General features: G+C 33.8%; 1 protein-coding gene and 1 long non-coding RNA gene across 2 annotated transcripts; one reads left to right on the top strand and one right to left on the bottom strand.

The window, feature by feature from the left end:
- Positions 1-1456: 1456 nt before the first annotated feature.
- LOC113077987 (EF-hand and coiled-coil domain-containing protein 1-like) lies at positions 1457-9931 on the bottom strand. The gene is made up of 9 exons (XM_026250246.1): positions 9767-9931; positions 9094-9663; positions 7510-8044; positions 5978-6084; positions 5042-5177; positions 4839-4956; positions 3487-3585; positions 1898-1967; positions 1457-1815 (listed from the first exon to the last, which is right to left on the bottom strand). The coding sequence occupies exons 2-9, from the start codon at positions 9659-9661 to the stop codon at positions 1661-1663; spliced, it is 1788 nt and encodes a 595-aa protein (XP_026106031.1). The 5' UTR covers positions 9662-9663; positions 9767-9931; the 3' UTR covers positions 1457-1660.
- Positions 9932-10010: 79 nt separating this feature from the next.
- Positions 10011-14883, top strand: LOC113077988 (uncharacterized). Its single transcript, XR_003281440.1, has 2 exons — positions 10011-10101; positions 14445-14883. It is a non-coding gene; the product is annotated as an uncharacterized LOC113077988 (long non-coding RNA).
- The last annotated feature ends 189 nt before the right edge of the window (positions 14884-15072 follow it).

Genomic DNA, 15072 nt, shown 5'->3' with positions numbered 1-15072 from the left:
TATGTATGATACTAAATGGGCATAAACAGCTTAATGTATCAAATGTCAAAAAAATTAAAAAAATAAAAATAAATTATCAGATATACATGAACATGCACAAAAAAATTTAAATGCTTTCTATTTTTTTATCTTAACAAATATACAGGTATTTTATAGCATAAATTTAATTTTTTAAAAATGATATTTAAATTAAATTATTTGTTTTGTAGAAAGTGATTTTGTGAGAAAGTGATGTTTTTCCACCTCAAGAGGTCAAACTAACTATTGTAAGAAAAGATTATTTATTATATATGACTTTTGACATTTCTTACCACAATTTGGAACATGTAAATACAAGCAACTGTACATAACTTTGTTCATTTTATTGCGACTTATGAGCCCCTACAGTGAAGTGAGTGGAATTAACTGTCATAATTACAGTGGATAGCTGTATTAAAGTTCCTTTCAAGGAAAGTCTGGTACATATAAAGTCTTCAGTTGTACTTTGTTGCTGTCGTAAATCAGTCCACCAATTTAACCTAATTTCATACATGTTCACCAAACTTAAATACTACATACTTATATGTGATGGGAGAAACATGCCTTTTCGAACCTTTGAATCATCTGAATCAATTGCTTTGTAAAATGATTCACTGTTTCGAAGTGTTCAAGACGCCACACTGGTGACGCCTGCTGGTCAGAACGTGTAAATGCTGCATAAACCCAGGCCTAAACAACTTTTACAAACTCGTTGCAAATACATTGCTGAATATTAAACATTACATTTCTTATATAATATGTGCTCTTTTATCAATTCAGGGCTTGTTTTGTTTGTTTAATGGAGGGCTTGTCTAAACAGCCCAATAATAGTCTGTAAACTACTACCACTGTTCCTTTTAATTATGCATCTGCATTTATGCATTTGGCAGATGCTTTTATCCAAAGCAACTTACAGTACATTCAGGCTAAAAAAATTTTTATCAGTATGCATGTTCCCTTGGAATTGAACCCACAACCTTTTGCACTGCTAACACAAAGCTCTACCACCAAGCCAAAGGAACACTATACATGTTTTATACATGTTTTTATATAAAAAATGTCTACAAATGTGTAAAACTGAGCTGAGATCAGGTAAAAACTAGATAATGGTTCATCTGTGGGGGGTGTTTGTAAAGTTGCTTAGAATAAAAGTGTCTGCTAAATGAATAAATGTAAATGTCATCCGAATCCTTGTTTTACTGACGTTACGTGACTTTGTCACAGTTTGACATTCGCTCAAAATTATGGGTTCAAACAAATGATTCACAACGCATTCAAAGCAGTGTTTCAAAAGCATCCATCACTTAATAAAAAAAAAAAGTTTACATACAGTTGCTTTAAAACCCTGAGTTGTGGTGTCTTTAATATTTTTTTGCAATAATTATAAATAATTACAAATAAACATAAAAATAATTAAGTAACCCAGAATGGGTAACAAGGCTGCAGATTTATTTTAAATTAAGAAAGCTGGTCAGGCACCAAATGAGGTATTGTTTTACTAGTGCTCATTTATTTCGTATAAATTAATGAAAAATATTTGTTCGCTAATTTTTATTACAATAACTTTGGTAATCACTTGTGCCTTTAAAATGACAATTTGTATGCTGATGGAAAGCGTCTTAAGTGGGGCATCAGTGAGCTCTCAGCAGGACATCAGAAGGGGTTTGGACGTGTTCTGGTGACCTGAGGTCACAGAAGGTCGTGACCCAACGCTGACCTCCTCTCCTCCATCCAGGAGGTCACTGGAGAGGAGCTGCCCACACAGTGTGTCCACCACCTGAACCACCGGAGTGCAGTCTGAAGGACCAGACAGGAGGTTATCCAGCAGTTTTGCATGAAAGAAAACAATGTGAGTAAAACACAGAAAAGCAGAGCTTACCGTGGCTTTTTCTAGTACACAGATCTAGTGTGTTGACTAATATTTTCCCCAAGATCCTGCGAGAGACTCTCTATCAAGGGTTAGAACACACAGGTTAGAGGTTTTTAGATTGACAAGTGCATTACAGAGATTAATCACTAGGTGGCAGGGTGGGCTTTTGCAGTGCCGTTTAGCACAGGCTATTCAGAAAAACACACTACTATACTATTACTGCACTATATAGTATGCATATGGTCAATAGTTCTGTAGGCATAGAATAAAGTGCACTAAATTTGCCAAAATGAGCAGTAAACAACCAAAGCACACACTTTAGCACAAACACAAAGCACAAACATTATATCCCACAATGCAATTATGCACATGATTTGATCTTCCATTTCCAGAGTGATGAATAAACAGGAAGTCATATTAACCAGGTCATTATAATGTCTTTAAATGTCTTAATGTCTATAATGTCTTTCTTGATTGTGAAAAGCTGAGACACAAACTGGATTACAAGTGTTAATTAACCATAAAATGATATGTGAACTTAGTTAGGGCATGTGATATCAGCATTGCATTCTACTGTTTGAAATGTTGTATATTGTGTAAAAATGTTTGTAAAAGAAATTGCAGGCAGTATATATTGTATAGCATACACATATTTTGAATATTATAGGCTCAGAAAACAGTGATGTTTTCTGATGAGTATTACCTCCATGTGATAGTTCCTGTGTATACTGAACTATTTGCATTTTACAAACTATGTTAATAATATATATTTATGTTCATATGTTAATATTGTATTTCTTTCAAAAGGCTTAAGGCCTTCAGCTGAGCACAAGAAGTAGCTTCAGTAGATTCTCCTCAATGCATTAAATCAAGGATTTTCCAAATTGGAGATGGCAGGCAAGCTGCAGTGGTTTTGTGAGTTGATGAAAAGCCAATAATTCATTAAATATATTTAAAATAATTTAATGATTAAAAAAAGTTAATTATATAAATAATAAAATGAAAAGGAGGAAATGTTTTATTTGCATGTTAGTTTACCATTAACCAACATCAGAGAACTGTCAGGAAGCAAATGTGTTCATTATTATTATTATTATATGTGAACTTATTGAAATATTTACTGAAAATCTCAGTGGATACATTTTTTTGGTTAAAGGGTTTCAGATAAATCCCTGCATTAAAAAATAAATGCTTTCTTTATGACTTAAACCATAAGTAATTTTATTTTACATTTAAATACAGTTTAAGTAAATCATTTAATATAAATATAAAATGTAAATGTTTAATTTATATAGTTAAAACATTTAAATCTGATCAAATATAAAATACAAAATATTTATGAATAAATATTTTTAAAATAAATTAATGACTTTTAAACGTGTGTGTGTGTGTGTGATTTAATACATAATTAAGATTTATTTTTTTATTTTTTTTATGAAATGATGAATGATAAAAGAGGGACCCAAGCCATATATCATATCATATCATATCATATCATATCATATCATATCATATCATATCATATCATATCATATCATATATCTTTGACAGTTTTTACACAGAAAGAGTGAAAATCTAGTTTCGAATTGAATTCTCACTTTATGTGGGATCTGCAGCAGTAATGTGAGCGTGTCAGTCAGTCTCTCCTCCAGAGGTGAAGGATAAACTTTCAAACTTTCTTCCTCTTTCTGCTTCATCTGCAGGATATGACAGAAGGCAGGTGTTCATTAGAGATGATGTGGTGTATGATTATCCATTACAACTAGACGGATGTACTGTAACTTCCTCTACAGTCAGAAATCTGGGTGTTATATTAGACAGCAATTTGTCTTTTGAAAATCATATTTCCAATGTTACAAAAATTGCATTCTTCCATCTTAGAAACATTGCCAAGCTACGAAACATGTTATCTGTTTCTGATGCAGAAAAGCTAGTTCATGCATTCATGACCTCTAGACTGGACTATTGTAATGCACTTCTAGGTGGTTGTCCTGCTTCTTCAATAAACAAGCTACAGGTCGTCCAAAATGCAGCAGCGAGAGTCCTTACGAGGTCAAGAAAATATGATCATATTACCCCAATTTTACAGTCTCTGCACTGGCTACCTATTAAGTTCCGCATCAGTTACAAATTATCATTACTTACCTATAAGACCCTAAATGGTTTAGCTCCTGTGTACCTAACTAGCCTTCTACCACGTTACAACCCATCACGCACCCTAAGGTCACAAAACGCTGGACTTTTGGTAGTTCCTAGGATAGCAAAGTCCCCTAAAGGAGGTAGAGCTTTCTCACATTTGGCTCCCAAACTCTGGAATAGCCTTCCTGATAATGTTCGGGGTTCAGACACACTCTCTCTGTTTAAATCTAGATTAAAAACACATCTCTTTCGCCAAGCATTCGAATAATGTATCTTTTTAATTGTGAGTGTAGTTGCATCTGATCAAAGGTGCATTTTTATTCATTAGCTTGGGTTAAACTAATTTTACTTTGTTGGATCAGCAGCTATGCTAATGATGTCTGTATTTTGTTTCTATGTTTTGCCACGGGATTCACATCCCGTGGTAACTAGGATTTACACAAGCTCCAGTCTGGATCCAGAACACCTGAGAAGAGATGATGCTGACCCTCAGAGGACCTCAGATGATGCTAACCCTGAATGAACAAACAGAACTAACAATTATTCCTAAATGTGTGACTTAATCATATAATAACTTAATTAATAATATTGATAGTTCATCGTCTAGCTGACTACGTCTTGTATTATTATTATTTTTTAGTTTTTCTAAAATCCTGTCAAATGTGCACAAACTACTAGCTACTACTAAATATTGTAGAAACATAATTTTCTGTAAAGTTGCTTTGTAACGATTTGTTTTGTAAAAAGCGCTATACAAATAAACTTGAATTGAATTGAATTGAATTATTATAGTTTCTTCTTTAACGCTCACATTTCCTGCTTCATTTCTCCTCTCATCTGCTTGAGGAATCCACACACGTGCTTTAGGTTCTTTGCTGTGAGCGGAGCTCTGAGAGACAAGCCAGTTACAGATAGCAGCTTTCTGACACCTGGAAAAGAACAATTCAAATTAATGCATACCTGTGTTGTGGTCAAAATGCAGAAAAGCATGTTTTATATTTAAGTTTTATTCACCCTTTGGCACAGCAGTGTAATCTGTTGATGAGCTGTTTCACCTGCAGGTGGCAGCATTGTCCTTCATCCATGCCCCTCTCCTCCTCTTCCTCGTCGGATGCTGCACAACCCTCTACTGACCTCTGCAGGTCTTCTTCTGCACAGAGATGTCACATGACCACTACTGCCTTTAATGTACTGCATGCATGCAACTATTTTTCCAGTATGTATACTTTACACAAAATTTGTGGGATACTTTGATTTGCCAAAATGTGAAGAACACAGCAGGGCAAACTGCTCGGAAAGCTGTATCATCGGCTTGATCGCCCACTTCTACTGTGACGAATGAACTTATAGCACTGAAATGTATTTATTAGATTTTATAAAATATAATGTAAATTATATTGTGAAACTACTTTCAAAGTGAATAAATGTATAATTGGAAAGATCTCAAATAAATATAAAATGTAGTTACTAATTTATTATTTAAATGATTACATTTTTTATATTTATTATTAATATTATATTTATTTGTTTCAAAAAATGTAAGCAATATATTGTAAATATTGTTGGTTTCTAGCAATGTAAAATCATGCAAATGTTTATTTTAGATGACGTTATTTATTTACATCTTTAAAATTAGGTTCCAATATGAATAATTTTGTTAATGTTTTAGTTTACTATTATTATTAATAAAAAAAAATGTATGTTTATTTCTGCGTTTATTTCTGCACAGCACTTGTAAAATTAAACATGCAATTAGATGAGTTCACATGACAAAAATTAGGCATGATACTGTTTAATAATTTTTAATGCATGATGCATTTTTTTAAAGAAAAAGTGCACATCCTTTGCAGTCTGCAGTATGCTAGTGTTCCATTTAGATCACATCCTATTGTGATTTCTTACAGTCTGAATGAGAAATTGATTTGTTTAGGGTGTTTTTGATCCCCTTACCTCTTCTGCCATCATCATGACTGGTTGGGGAGGGGAATCCAGGCCCACATGGTTCAGCTAGTATTTCGGTTTTGTTCATATTTAGCTTTGCACAGGTGCACTGGGCCCTAAGAATAAGTCATAAATCACAGTAAATATGAATAAATAACTTTCTGTGCAGGTGAGTCAAGACGTTTTGGAATCAAAATGTTTAATGTCACATGACTTTAAGAGAAAGTTCTCCACGCTGCATTTCTTATGCTGCTGATGCATTACAGTAACAAGTTGATTATTGTCCCTGCAGAGCGTGTGGATCTTCTGAGAGAGGAACTTGGCAGGTTTGGACCTGATTTTCCAGGTGAGGAATGAGCATTACATCACCGCTCTGTCATGTAAATAATGCAATATTAACACAGATATTAATCTGCTAAGAGTCTACTGAAAGCTGCACTTGATTGATTGCAAGGTTAATGTGAGCTAAAGTTTTACAGCACTGGCATTTGGCCATTTATAAGTTCATTATACTTAAACTTAATACAGTTTTTAGTTTGTGTAATCTCTAATGCTTACTAAACTGCAGTTAGAGCAGTGTTCCAGAAACCTGTGTAAAAATTGGTTTGGTGATGCTAGTGGCGCTGAAATTACACATTTCCTGTTACACTGTATATCTGTATATACTGTAGATGCGTCTTTGATGTCTGATGGTCCAGGCAGCATACCTGCATAATAAAGACGAGTCTGGACCTTACATCCTTCCTCACAGGATATAATAATAAGACATCTAGAGTTAGATGCTGTAATAGGGATTTGTATGATTTGCTTTAATACTCATACTTGAAAGCAAATGACTAATAACTGTTTGCAGGAAACTGTGCCGTCCTGTGTTATTAAAGCAGGTCATTACTATCCGTCAAGGAAAAATAAAGCATGCCCTGCAACTCTGCTCATGTCAACCGCTGCTTCTTGATTCACTAACACAAACTGAAACATCAGTGCAGGTCATAATCGTGCAGTTATGCGAGATTTTTTGTTGAATATGTCTTCTCGTCTCGAGTCTTAGAGAAGACCTGTGAGCAGATTTTTTATGTTATTGAACATTGATGATATTTGATTTGAAATACTATTAAAACAACTGTTTTACATTTGAATATATTTTAAATTCTAATTTATTCCTTTGATGCAAAGCTGAATTTTCAGTATCATTACTCTTCTTCAGTGTCACATGATCCTTTAGAAATTATTCTAATTTGCTGCTCAAAAAGTGTTTCTTATTATTATCGATGTTGAAAACAATATTTTGCATGAACTATTTATCTTCAACAATCTGTTGTGAATAGAAAGCCCTTCGTTATTTCATTATTTGAAAATCATTTGAAACCTAAATGTCTGTACTGACACTTTTGATTGATTTAATGCATCCTTGATAAATATTAATTTATTTTATAAAAATAACAATAAAAACATTACTGCCCCCAAAGCTCTTTATTAACTGTAGTGTAGGCATGCATGTGTGTGACTGAAATTCTAGCATTAGATAAATCCAAGAAATCTACCTGAACGTCTCCAGCTGGCTCTCCAGACTCTGAGCTCGTTGAGCCTGCTCTTGTAAGGCCCTCACCCCCTGCAGCCCTGCGGCCAGTGACTCTCTGACCTCTTCAGTCCTCTTCTTAATCCGTGTGTTTTCAGTCCGGACGCTGTCCAGCAGCTCCTGCATCCTGCTAATCTCTCCATAAGCTGCCATCAGCTCTTCCTCTAACCTCTGGTTAAACCTCATGGCTTCCTCCAGCTGTCCATCACGTGAAGCACGGATCAGTTCCAGCTCTCGTAGAAGGTCTTTAGTGCTTCTTCTGGAGTCCCATTCCATGTGTTTGGATTGCTGTGTTTTTGTTTTGCAGTTTTGGGTTTCAGCAGTATTTTGGGACGGCATGTCTCTTCGGCGTAACGCGACCTCCAGTGCCAAACACCGCGCGTCGCTGCTCTGGAGGGCTGAACGCAGATCCTCCACCAGCTCCCTCAGACTGGCGTTCTCCAGCTCTAGCTGATCCTGCCGTCTTCTCTGAGGGTTAATATCCACTGCCACAGTAATGCCTAAACACAACAAAAAACAGCCTTTTGCTTTTAAATTAGTGAATAAAAATATAGAAATGTTTTATTAATCAACTATTTCAATAAAAACTGTGTAATATAAATAAATTATAAATATAATATTATTATCATAATACAATTATATATATTAATTAATTATTTCAAAATTATTTTGGTAACAGTTACAATAAGGTTCCATTTGCTAACATTAGTTAATTACATTAGTTATGTCTTAGTTAATTAAAGTTACATGATCCAAATCAAAAGTTGTATCATCAAATTTTTTAATGGTCCTGAGCTAACATGGACTAACAAAGAACAGTTGTATTTTTATTAACTAACCTTAACAAACTAAATAAATCTGGTATACTAATAATTACTGTAGCAAGTATTGATCATTAATGTTAGTTATTGCATTAAATATGGTTAACAAATGGAAACTTGTTGTAAAGTGTTAACATTATTTTAATAAATATGATAATTGGTCTTTTTTATTATTATAATGTAATAATAATGTAATTTGGATATTTTATGTTATGAAATATGTTAACATATATTTTATGTTTGTGTATGTGACGAATACAAAATCTTGAATCTATGAGATAAGTAAAATCATTTGAATTAAAATTACATATGCTTTTAATTATGGATATTTATTTTTATTTTACTATTATTATTTAATTTTGGCTAATTTATTAAACAAATAAATAAATATTACACACACACACACTAATATATATACTAAATCTTAGTATATTTCTATAAATTCATTTTCTAGCTACTTGTTTTTTTTTTTTTTAAAAGATTTAATTTTGTATGAAATATGATCAGTAAATAAATCAGTCAAGTTTATTTGGATTATTATCACTAAGAAAATGCATTTTTTTTATGGCACAGTCAAACACTCACAAATCTCCGTTTAGTAAATATTCATTGTTAATCATTAAAAGCTAAACAAAAATTCCCCTAAGGCTCGAGTTTTTTAATTGAAAAATACAGGTATTCAATTATTCCAGCTGTCCTGACAGCTCAGGTGTGTATGAATCTCTTACCTGTGTTTCTCTTGGCTTCCGCAGCAGAACTCTGCAGATGATCCGGACTCTGAGATGATGCTGGACTCCTCACTGACCCCTTCCGGACCTGTTGGTCTGCAGACAGATCAAAACTGACGCACTTTCTCCTCCGGACGCGGGGACACCGGAGTCTGATCTCGCGCTCGATGTGCTCGGTCTCCTCACTGACCGGAAGTCGAACTCCCTTCTGCCCTTCCTGCGCTTTTAGCGAGAAAAATCCACATAGTCGTGCGTGGAATTCTTTAAAGTTAAGCAGACGAGGAAGTCCATCGCAAATGTCCCGGTGCTCTGAGGTGACGTTCTCAGTCTCCGCGCTCGCGGGGAATCCCAAAATCAAACACAGACTCCTAAAGTCCTCATTCGAAACGAGATCGCCGTTGGAAAAGGCGAGGTGATGAAACACCTCCTGGAGGTACTGGTCCACACCGGTGGCCAAAACCACGATCTCGTTTTCCACGCAGGGATCTGATTCTGGGCTGAAGTGGTGCGCGAGCGCGCATTTGAGCCACTCGCTTTTACGCGCAGCGCGGATCCGCGAGACCTGCATGACTGAAGACATCCACACAACACTGCAATCTTTTACATTTCTTTCTAAAAACAACTTACATTATTGAGCAATTGAAACATGTGCTCTAAATGACTGGAAACTTACCCGATAGGAGTGTAAAAAGGTAATTACATTACATTACAGTGTCAATTTAACATTTAGCCTAATATTAACTTAATTTAAACTGCATTGCTGACTTCAAATCCTTTCGTCAACCTATTCCTTCGGGGATTGTGGTTGTGTGCGTCTTCAAAAGACACACTCCACCCTTTGGGTTGACAGAGGTGTGTGTGTGTGTGTGTGTGTGTGTGTGTATGTGTGTTTCCCAGGGCACGTGAAAGCTTTCAGATCTGTCCAATCACTGCTCACTTCAGGCTGAGGATTTTTGGACCTCGACCAAGAAAGTGATCTTGTCTGGAGCTTAAAGACACTTCATACAGGTAATGTGGACTCTTTTAAATGGAAGCTTTTATCTAAGTTTACAGATCACTTTGAGGAGTTTTCAAGCATGACTCACTGACTTACAAGAGACTAAAATGAAGCAGGTAACACCCATGCAGATATAGCCCTGAGAAATTATTTTCCTAGCAAAAACATACATATAAAAATCCATAAATGGCAAAAAAGTTATCATGTATGTAATCAATAATATATGTATATATCATCATCATCACAGAAATAAATTATATTTTAAAGTATATTAAAAAGAAAACCACTATATTAAATGGTAATAATATTTTACAATATTACAGTTTTTTTTCATTAGTATTGTTTGATGTATATAATAAATTGTAATATATAAAATAATGTATAAACTATTTTTTTCTTATTTTATTGTAATGTTTATATTTTATCTATGTCTATGTATATGTATATATATATATATATATATATATATATATATATATATATATACATATATATATATATATATATACTGTATATAGGCAGTATCAAATAGTCTATAAATAAAAATAACCAACATTTAATTTGTGAATGTGTCTAGTTCTGCTACATATCAGTTTATCTATGACCCTAAATACTTATTTATGTAACGAAAAAAAAAGGCCTACAGCTTTAGTCTTCTAGTCTTTTGACTTCCCCAAAAAAGACCCTAGCAGACATACGATACAAACGTCCTGTGTTAGTGTCTCTCAGATACCACTCCGGAAATAACTGTCCTCACCTTAATAGACTATCATCTTAGTTCATGACAAATACTGTCATCCCACAGGAAATACTCCCACAAATACACCTGATAGCTCATGCTGTCATGTCTCATGTTGTATTTACCCACCAAATCTTTCTTTTTTTAGGTGTAGTGACTCAGAGAAAAGTGCTCTTGTTGAAAGGTGAGCGTAAGCACTGAGGTGAAGTAGACCATCATTGTTTAGGTGTTTTTTGCATTTTCTGGAAAGTGAATCAGCAGTCAATCTTTGTCCTACATTTGTTGTTATGTCTTAAATTGTGTTGCATCTCTTCGTGGAGTGCCAGATTGTCCATAGATGTCAGATATCATGCTATCATACGTTTGCTGGTTTTTGTCAGGTCTTGATGGGACAAGTCAAGACTCCACAGACGTGACCTATTGCACAGAAAAGCAGACATAATTTTGTCAATCATGGATCACAGACATGTTCGTGTTCATCCAGGGTCCATTAATCTCAGAAAACACTTTTTGCTCATAAATTACACCGTTTTAGTATCATTTTGTAAAAACATAACAGTAAATAGTTTTTGCATGTTATGTGACTGCTAAGGTGTTTTAAGGAATTTGGCTTATCAAACACCATAAAAAAACATAATATAGTGTACATTATTTATCCACTATTCATTGACTTTCATATTTGACTTTTTAATGACTTTTATAATTGCTAAGTTTGTTTTAAAGGGTTTTTTATGCATTGTCAAACATAGTTTTTATAGTTTTATAAAATAAGTACTAAAGATAATTATCTGATGTCTATTAAAAATATATGATTAGGAGCATACATTTTTCATTATCTGTAATTAAACTACTAATTTTATAACCACATACATATATATATATATATATATATATATATATATATATATACATATATATATATATATATATATATATATATATATATATATATATATATATATATATATATATAGTATATATATATAGTATATTTTAATATTATAATATTGTTTATTTTAGTGTGTTGCCCATTTGTTGAGATGCAAATGTTAAGCTTTAAGGTTTTTATATGTTAGCTTTATTACATATGAGTAATTCTGAAATGTAAATAATATTTATTAATAATTTGTTAACCATATTAAAACCACTAATTATTATGTTGTTTCTCAAGATGATGGCATTGGCCTCTTACCTAGTATTAATTATAAGTCTGACCTAACTGCTTTGATAAACTAACTTTGCTATTTGAATTTTGGAATGTGTAACCAAAGAAAAAAAAAATACACATTTCAAAGGTGCACAGCAATCATCCCACATCCATCTTAGTTAAAGATTACCCAGAAACCTCTTCACCTGCTTCAGGTAATCAACGGGTAAAACCTCAACATCACAAATGTGTTCATTGTTTTCCTCTTGTGTTTGGAAATAGATTTGAGGCTACATTTAATCATCACATTTTGTATTGTAAGAAGTCGCCAAGATAAGCAAAGCACAAACACAAAAAACAGTCGTGAACAGACTGAATGAGTGATGAGAGCAGAGCACTTTAACCAGTGCGAAAGAGTCACTCTCAGAATAAATCCTCTCAATAGACTCCCTAATGATGCATGAAATAGATGTCATTTCTTTTGGCCGATCTTTTTCAGATTACTCTGATTTTCATTGCTGTCCTTAGGCAAATGGGATTGTAATGCTGTGCATGGAAAATGAAACGCCCTCAGATCAATAGTGAGCCATTCACATCCAAAACCTGCAGCTGCTCTTCAAAAGCTGGTTTACTTTGCATGAAAGGAGCTTATTTGAAACTGAAAGGTTTTGGAGCCCACGGCAGTGCCATAATAAGAGCAGGGGTGTCAGGGGTCAAAGGGCCATAGGGAGAAGATACAGACCATGTTTCTGGAAGGTAATTTCTCTATTGATGGGTTTGGGATCTTGGCTTTTGTTTAGTCCATATGTGCTTCTGTGAGTCGAACTCAGCGCAGGTTAGAGATGTGTGTATGAGCAGGTAGAGACAAACACTATCATCACACTCCTCCCTTGACCGAGATTGGGTCTCAGAGGAAATATCCCAACCCATCTTAAGGATGTCTAGGTCTCAGACTCTGTTGCGATCTCTTCTGAAACTCTAGATCCATGTGAAACTTTTTTTAATTCAGAAGCAATTCAATCTCATTGCTGTCTATTTGAAACTATTTTAAATTAAATTCTTCTCTGGAAATGTAATATGCTGAGAGGGCAGCATGTCAGTTGTGTTGCGTGTTATCACATGTATTCTTTCAGTTGATAACATGGTTGATAATCTCAGATTTAGATGTTTTTGCTTTCAGAGGTGTGTAATTTTCCTGTGGCTTCGTGAGCATTGTAAAGGTTGTGGGTTCAATTCCCAGGGAACACATATGGTAAAAAAAAAAAAAAAATGTATAGCCTGAATGCACTGTAAGTCGCTTTGGATAAAAGTTTTCAATGCATACATGTGCATTCCACTGCAATGTCTCATTGATTTCTAGAAGGACTGAAATTCCTTCAGTTCTTCACACAGTCCCTTATCTTGCCAACATTTACAACAGCCTATAAAAGACACTAATAAATACATGTTTGTGTTCCACCACTGAACACACTCTCTTGGAGTAGCTTTTCTTCTGTAGGAAAAATGGATCTTAGTTCCTGAACCTCACTGGATTTTTTTTTTTTTTTTTTTTGAGATTATGGTGTGCTAGTTGTATACATATGATGTCAAAGCCTGTAAATATTGCCTGCCAAGAACATGTAAGGTTCATATTTCACCCTAAATTCAAAAAGAAAAATCTTAGCATAAAGGCTTATTATGACATTATGTTCGTAACACTTTGATGTTTCTGTCCTAATCCTTTTTGTGATATACACCAATTTACATTTATACATTTAGTAGGTACTTTTAACCACAGCAACCTGTAATGATAATTGTTATAATTAGTATAATTAATGATCTCTCTTATACAGGAACTAAATATTTAGGATAAATATATAATGACACACACACACACACACATTAAATTAAGTAAATAAATATAAATAATAAATTAATATTTATTTTACTTAATTTTATATATATATATATATATATATATATATATATATATATATATATATATATATATATATATATATATATATATATATATAATGTATACATTTATAAACAATGTTTTAAGTAATCATTACAATTAATTATCTCTTATACAGAAACAATATATTAATAAGAAATATATAATGATAAACTCACATCAATGAAATTAAGTAAATATAAATAACTTAATTTAATTTTTTTATTTGTGTTTAATTATATTTAATTTTTTAATGTAGTTATGAAACTTATGAAACTTTAGCTTTTGAAATTTAACCCTGCAGGTTCTTTCCCTATGTGTTGTTCTGCTATTATATAACTCAATCCATGCATTTACATTGTGTCTTTTCACTCTGAATGGAGGCTGAAAACTTTAAAGCAAACAATCTTTTGAAGCGCTTTTCTTTCTTTCATAATTCATGCGTATGTGTTTCCACCACCTGTTCATTGAGCCTCTCCTTTTTTCTTTCCAAATGAACCAGCTTCTCTTAAAGGCAATTGTCTACCTTTAGCTTTGCAGACAACAGATGCCACACGCAGAAATAGCTGTGGCAGGAACAGTAAATTCTCCAGCCTTTAAATCAGGTATTGTTCCCGCTGTAAAGACCTGCAGGAGACTGAGGACGCAGCAGCTCTGGCGGATTTACAAGAGACCTGGAGGACTGTGTGTGGCCTGACACTCAGCAGAGCTGGTTAAATTCATCCGGGCTCGTCTGTGAAGAGAGGGAGGATGAGACACTAAAGAAAGACATAAAAACTCTGACTGCAGTGCAGATGGCTGCCGGATCTTCACATCCACCATCCACAGACTAAATGGGGCTTTAATGATGTCACTTCTGCCACTTCTTAGGGGACCAGCAGAGCTTTAGTGAATTAATCTGGGAAAAGTGAATAATAGACATTTACATTTACTGCATGCTTTCAGAAAAAAAAAAAAAAAAAACGAAAAAAGCCTACAGTACATTTAAGGTATTAATAAAATTCATGCATTCCATGGGAATTAAACCCCTGACCTTGGTGTTTCTAGTACAATACTGTTTCAGTAGAAATGATCCACATGATTGTAAAAATGTTAAAATGAAACTTTCTTTGTAGCTGAAAATATCCTAAAACCTTGAATTCATTTATTTTGTATTCAAA

Source organism: Carassius auratus, unplaced genomic scaffold (genome assembly GCF_003368295.1).
Source record: "Carassius auratus strain Wakin unplaced genomic scaffold, ASM336829v1 scaf_tig00023713, whole genome shotgun sequence".
Taxonomy (NCBI): domain Eukaryota; kingdom Metazoa; phylum Chordata; class Actinopteri; order Cypriniformes; family Cyprinidae; genus Carassius; species Carassius auratus.
The sequence above is the reverse complement of the archived record's forward strand: the minus strand, read 5'-3'. Positions and strand labels throughout refer to the sequence as shown.